The 6,865-nt window shown below is 41.2% G+C and overlaps 1 protein-coding gene across 1 annotated transcript; it reads left to right on the top strand.

Moving 5' to 3' along the window:
- Positions 1-738: 738 nt before the first annotated feature.
- On the top strand, positions 739-3,644 carry RP9 (retinitis pigmentosa 9 (autosomal dominant); the record flags this gene model as incomplete). The annotated part of the gene is made up of 5 exons (XM_008945212.1): positions 739-769; positions 1,614-1,743; positions 2,051-2,142; positions 2,935-2,996; positions 3,425-3,644. Coding segments are annotated over 5 exons (535 nt in total), but the record flags the coding sequence as incomplete, so codon positions are not given.
- Positions 3,645-6,865: the final 3,221 nt, after the last annotated feature.

Genomic DNA, 6,865 nt, shown 5'->3' with positions numbered 1-6,865 from the left:
AGCGCTGCGGTCCTCGCCGGGCTCCGGGGCCCGCTGCAGAACCGCCCCGCGACTCCGTAGAAGCGATTTGTTGGGGAAAATGGGACTCTTCCAGGCTCCTGGAAGTCTGGGGGTCGCAGCGTTGAAGCAGAAGTTGTTAGGCCAATTGTCACGAGAGTGGGTTTGGGAAAAAAATGGGAGAAAAAAAGGAAAATGCTTAAGGTCTGCCTAATGACTCCATCAGTAGCCTGTGGTGCTGTAAAAGGTTTATGCTACTTCACTGAAATGGAATAAAAAGATCAGAAAGTTCACAAGAACATGTGGGATTAAAAATCTGTTATGAGATGCACTAAACAGCACTCCAACAGTTATTTCTTAGACCATTTCATAGTGTTTTGCCATTTAACTCCTGATCATAGAATGCTTTGGGTTGGAAAATGGTGTGCATGTTCTCAGTAGCTGTGCTCTAAGTGGCACCTGCTTGCTGTTTGGATTTTACTGTATTTTTTGTCTACTCCAGAGAAACACTGCAGGAAAGATGGTGCTTTGGTCAGGAAGTTTCTGTCTTAAGGTTTAACACACAGAGAGAAGGTGAAATTATTCTAGTAACATTCTAGGTTTGGTGGGCAAAGCCCACCCCTGCGATTTAAGGGGAAATGTGGGATGGGAGTTTTAACCCTATGCCACTGAAATACTGTATTTTCTCAATTTATTGTCTGTGCTTAGCTGCAGAGTAACAATATTTCTATTTCATTTCAGCTATGAGAAACCTCCCCCAGGGCTAATCAAGGTGGGTAAACATACTGCAGTAAGTTTTTAGCACTACAAGGGATTTTCATACAGCCTGTCTTTTGGCTGTTTGAGTTTCTGCATTACGTATGTGAAGTACAGAGAGAAGTTGGTGCTCCCAGGGGAATGCTCAGAGCTCCTTGGTTGCAAGCCAGCCTCTTTGACTTGGTGGATGGAGAGTGAAATGCCCAGAATCAGACAGGTTGATGCCAGTTCTTCCATCACCTCTGAGCAAGCACCCAACGCAATATTTAACAGTGTGGACAGAGGGGAGTGGTTCATGGTGTAGCAGATTTTCACTTTGAATGACACCTTTTCAGGATTATTCTCCATTGCTCAAATATTTGTGTAAAATTTTTTTTCCTTTCATACTGATAATTGCTTTGGCCAAATTTGTGTACTTAAGCCATAATCTTAAAAAATACTGCTCTGTGTTGTAAAGGCTGGTTTTAATCATTATCTCTTGTTAGCAGGAAGAGGAAAAAGAAGTCTCTACTTGTCTGTTAAGGGTAAAGGCTGGTTTTAATCATTATCTCTAAGAAGTCTCTACTTGTCTGTTAAGTTGTAATTTGTATTTCTTATTTAAATAAAGTACTGAAATAAACAGGAAGGACTGGAATTAGTAAGGCAGTAAAGTTCAGAGTGGAAAATTCAAGGGTGAGGGAAAGAAAATGACTTAATGCTGTTAAAAGGGTCCGGACCTTTGGATCCGTTGTGTTACAAGGAAAAGAAATGCTAGAGGTGAAATAGGTTCCATATTCAGTGAAGTCCTGTGCACTTGGGGTAGTAATGTTCACAAAGTTAAAAATAAAAGTGATTTTGATTGTCCTTACCTTTCTTTGTAGGAGAATGAAACCAAACCAGAAGACTGCATCCCTGATGTACCGGGCAACGAAAGCGCACGAGAATTCCTGGCGCACGCCCCCACGAAAGGGCTTTGGATGCCTTTGGGAAAAGAAGTCAAAGTCATGCAGTGTAAGGCTGGGGAGATCCCAGATGTGGCTGGACTTCCCTGTAGCTGTCTGTTTACTCAGGAGGAGGGTGGCATGTCTGGTGGCCAGGTGACAAGGTCCAGGTAGAATGGCATCAGGATGTAAAAGCAGCCAGTGTCCTGAAGGCTGTAATGGCCTTGCCTTTTATGGGTGTTACATTTGTCAACACAACACTTGTATCCCTCTATTTGTTCCAACAAATTGAGGATATTTTTAGCAAATACATTGTTTCTTTTTCTCTTCTGCTCCAGCTCAGAGGTGCAGTTCACTCCTGGTGCTTTTTCCTGCAGGTTGGAGGTGCAAACGCTACGGACACAGAACAGGGGATAAGGAGTGCCCATTCTTCATTAAAGGCAATCAGAAATTGGAACAATTTAGAGTAGTGAGTACAAATACTGTGGTATTATTGCTTGTGGTTTTGAGTGCTGACGATGCATGATCTTGCAAGTGAAGAGAAGCCTGTTAGGTGATGCTTTATGAAGGATTTTTCCTCTGTCTCTAGTAAAATATAGATGCTGAGAATCTCCTCAAAATCTACGTTTGAATTGCCACCTCTGGTCAGCATCTGACATCTCTGTTAAACTTGATTGCTTAATCCTCCAACAGAAATGATTGCCCCATCTTTTTGCTGCATTTCTGCATGGCCTGAATGTCTGCAGAGTTTATTTGCCACCTTCCTTCACAACTAGCCTTTGCTGCAGTGCCTCTTTGATATAAAAATAACCAATTTAAAACCCAGTAATGGTAGTGCATAGTGTGCTGGGACAACTCCAGCTTCATTATCTGGTTGTCTCATGCTTCTTACTCCTGGATTCCTGTCTGTTTGGGTCCATGTTTTCAAAATGTCTTTAGGGGCACAGCTTAGATGAAGAACACTTAAATTTAAGAACACTTCAAGTGTTCCCTAAGGGCAGAGCTCGTTATTTTGAACTTTGATATTCCATCTATGACTAGCTGGTTAGTATTAGCTTTTCCTAAAGTAAAAACACAATAAAATTCAGATTGCTGTTAAATCTGAGAATATACTTGTGAATTAAGAGCTCACTCAGTGTCTTTCATCTCTTGACAGAAAGCCTCTTGCAGCGGGTTGCTTTGGTTTATTGTTTTAGGGAGTACAATGGTCAGTGATACTTTTCTTTACCAATACTGGATTTTCTGTTTTCCACTTTAAAAGGCCCATGAAGATCCAATGTATGATATAATAAGGGAAAATAAACGTCATGAAAAGGAAATGAGGTAAGTGTGTCTCTGCAGTAAACTATTTTCAGTTTGATTTTCATTTTGATAACACAATACTGATCTTATATTTTGATACAAGCTCCTTTACCAACCCAGAACATTTTTTTGTTGGCAGACTGAAGTATTTCTGCTTTCTCAATCATCACTCCCTAGTACTTGCTACTTTTCTAATTCTATTAGCTTCTCTAAATTTTCCCAAAAGAAACTTTAAAGAGGAGTCATACTCATTTATGCCATGTTTAGGTACTTGAGTTTAGGCCTAAAAAAAGTCTGATTTCTTTTTTTCTTTCCCTGACTTCACTGTTTTCTAAAATTTGGTGCATCAAAGTGTCTTTTGGTAGGCACGAAGGGGTGGAGGTGTTCCCCTGGGAAGGAAACAGAGGAGAGCTAGAAAGGATTCTTATTCACCTTTTATTTAAACTCAGGATACAGCAGCTGAAGCAGCTCCTGGAGGACTCTACCTCAGATGATGATAGCAGCGATGACAGTGATGATGAAGATGGCAGCAGCTCCTCTTCCTCAGAATGTAGAGATAAACACAAGAAAAAAAAGCGAAAGAAGGAAAAGAAAAAGAAAGAGAAGAAGAAGAAAAAAAAGAAGAAGCGTAAGTCCTTGAAGTCTAATGAGAAGTCAGAATCTGACTGACAGCTGCATGCTCGTTGAGCCCTACTTGTGAACTGCAAGGAAGGATCCAAAGAATGAGGAAGGAGCCCCCAGAAAGGGCTTTGTGGAAGGCAGAACATAGAGGTGGGTACACGCAGCATCCTACGCTGGCCGTCCTCTCTTCCGCCCTGCTGCAGCCAGAGAGAAGAGCTGCACTGAATCCTCACCCAGCCAGAGCTTCATGCTGAGAACCCATGCTGGGGGTCATCAGTCTTGGTCAGGCTGGGCCTCTGCATTGCCACAGGTAGCTACCAGCAGACAGCAGCAGCTACCAAGTGTTGCCAACCTGCTGCATTAGCAGACGGGCCACTGAAGTGTCTTTTCTCTGTGAAGTTGTTTTATTATATAGATGTTCCAGTTCACTGTAAAGAGGTAGTGGCTTTAGTAATTTAAAAAGGGTGGTGTTCTTGTGTTAGAAATTAAGAACATTAATTTCTACACACACTTCAGTATCAGTTGTTTTGATACGTTGGAGTGGTTTTTTTCCTTTTAAAAAGGCTTGAGGAAAATAAAGTCCAACTTGTTTTTTATGTTTACTAGAATTATTTTATGTAGCAATATTTTATGAACCATCTCAGAAGAAAATAAACATGTAAGGATTTCAAAATTATTTTCTACTATATGCATGTAAGCTGCAGAACAATAGTAAAGAACTTGGAAGCAGGAAGCAGGGAAAGTTGTGTGTACTTAATTGACCTTGTGGCCTCACCAGGCTTTTCTGTTAAATACCCTTACAGACTGTTTTTTGTGAGGTAGCTGTACAATGCATCAGAGTAAGAATCTTTTTGAAACCTCAAGGTGCAGTGTTACACAGATGTCATTTCAGGACCTGTTCCTACTCTGCAAAAGGAGAAAGAAAAATAGGTTTGCTTTGAAAGGACTGGGAAAAACTTTCTGGAACTCAGTCTCTGTGCTTGTGCTTATATTGAAGATAAAAAAAGCATGATAAAGCTCATGATAGTGTCAGTAGAGTGAACATTACCAGTGAAATCCAGGAACCATAGACTAAAGTGCATTTAAGATGTCTTTTCCCCCTCCCCCCTAGAGCTTTGGAAGAATATACATTAAAGTGTCTTCTCCCTCCTACACATCTAAGTCATCTAGTAAAAATAACCCCCCAGTCTTTCACAGTATGTTCTGGGGAAACAAGGTCATCAGGGCCTGCTTACAGAAACATTATCTTGTTCCCAGAGTTTGACTGGGGAGTTGTTTTAGCCTCCAGAATTATTTAGCCAGTCTCCTTGTAATGGGAGTTACTGGTGACTCCTGGCAGTTCCCTGTCTCATCATCAAATTCAAAGCTTGTGCCTTTTTCCACCAGAATAAGGTTGAAGAGCTGAAATAGCTGAGGAGCTTTTTTATGGACTGGATCTCTGTATTGCCTTGTCTGGTGGTGAGACAATAGCACTGGTGACCTTTGGGCAGATAGTGGAGGCCACAGCTAGTACTCACCTCATGCCTGCCAACAGAGTTCTTACTCCAGGGTGTCTAGAACAGAGCTAACTTAAAGATCTCTTCAGGTATTCCAGATTTTGTCACTTAGAACTCTTCTGAAGCTTAGTTTAATAAAAACTCAGTTTTTCCTTAGTCTGTCATCCCATTCCTTGTTAACATGTCCTTCCTGTTTTACCTACCAGGGGTTACTGTTTGAATGGTCAAATCCACAGGAGACCATTCCTAATTTAGAGCAAGTGCAATGTAAAAGTTCATTTTGAGGCACCAAAGCACTGTTCCATGCCAGACTGCAGCTGTTTGTACCAGTGTCTTTTTCCACTCATGGTCCAGAGCAGTGCAGCCTCTATTAAACTATTAAAGCTCCACACTTGAAACAATTACCTCATTTTATTCTTTGAGGTTCTGATGCAACAGAAGCTTCATGCAGCACAACAGCCAAATGAGGATTTGTGTTCTGTTTTCTTGCAGTGCTTAGGGTAAGGAAATAAAAACTTGGCACCACAGCATTGAAGTGGATCCTTTCCCCCAACAGCTTGGGGTAAAGGTTGTAATTAAGTAGCTCTTTAATCAGTAAGCAAGTGCAATTAAAACTAGAAAGACCAAGGATCAACTGGGTATGGAAAGCTCAATATTTGTCAGCTTCCTGCAGGAAATGCTGCTTTTAGCCATGTAGGTTACTCAAGGGCAGAGAGAATTAAAACACTGGGAAAGGAGGCAGAAGACAAGTCCTATCTGTCCACACCCCCCACCTTTCATTAAGGAGAAGTTTGGCCATGTTTGGTTTTTAGCTTCCTTACCTTTTCCACTCACACTGTCACTTGGGAATCACCCAGGAACAGCAGGATCATGTTTTACTTGTTTTCAGATGGTGATATTAGCTTTCACAGACATGAGAAGGAGCACACATTTGAGCTATGCACCTTTTCTAGATCAGTCTCTCTCCATTATTCATAAGCAGAGACCTAGTTTTATCATCTTAGTTCTATAAAGAAACTTCTGTGGTGAGTTGCCAAGGACAGTATCAACTGAAATAGAAGCCACCAGTAAGAAGTCAGGGAACAGGGCACACCACTGTTGTAAAAACTTCTAATAAGGCTTTGAGTCCTCTGTGGAAACCTTGAGCTGAAGAGATGCACTCTGAAGGTTCAACAGAAGAGAAGGAAGGGGAAGTATCACATCAAGTCAGTGCTTTAACTTCCATCTCAGCTGTGCATTTAAAGAGTAAGATCTGAGGAACTTTCTTGAAGCTTCAAGCCAGTACTTAACCTGATACAGCTTTAACTATTTTTCCTGACACTGACAAAACCAAATCCAGGCCAAAACCCAGCTGAGGGAAGAGAATGTTGTACCTATCCACATCACACAGCAAACTTTCTGTGAGGTGACACTGATGGGCTTCACAACCCTGCCAAGCTTTAGAAGAGGGCAGCAGGGAATGAGATGCTGTAGTGGTATTGCTGCCCACACACCCCTTATCAAACCTTTTGGCTTCCACATAGATGGAATACAAGAAGTCTCAAAGTGCAATTCTATTAAATTTATTATTTAATTAGTGGATGTGCTAGTTGTAAAAAGGTGACTTCAGTGTTAAATACTTAATTCCATTTTAATAGTGTTCTTAAGTCTTCAAGTGCTACTTCTTACCCCCTGGCACAGCAACTTACAAAATATACAAGAGAATAACAACAGAGTTTCAGGTTTATGTAAACCTCTGACATTTTTCCCCTCTCTCTTCCCCAATATTTGCAG

The sequence above is a fragment of the Merops nubicus genome, unplaced genomic scaffold (genome assembly GCF_000691845.1).
Source record: "Merops nubicus isolate BGI_N331 unplaced genomic scaffold, ASM69184v1 scaffold18068, whole genome shotgun sequence".
Taxonomy (NCBI): domain Eukaryota; kingdom Metazoa; phylum Chordata; class Aves; order Coraciiformes; family Meropidae; genus Merops; species Merops nubicus.
The sequence above is the reverse complement of the archived record's forward strand: the minus strand, read 5'-3'. Positions and strand labels throughout refer to the sequence as shown.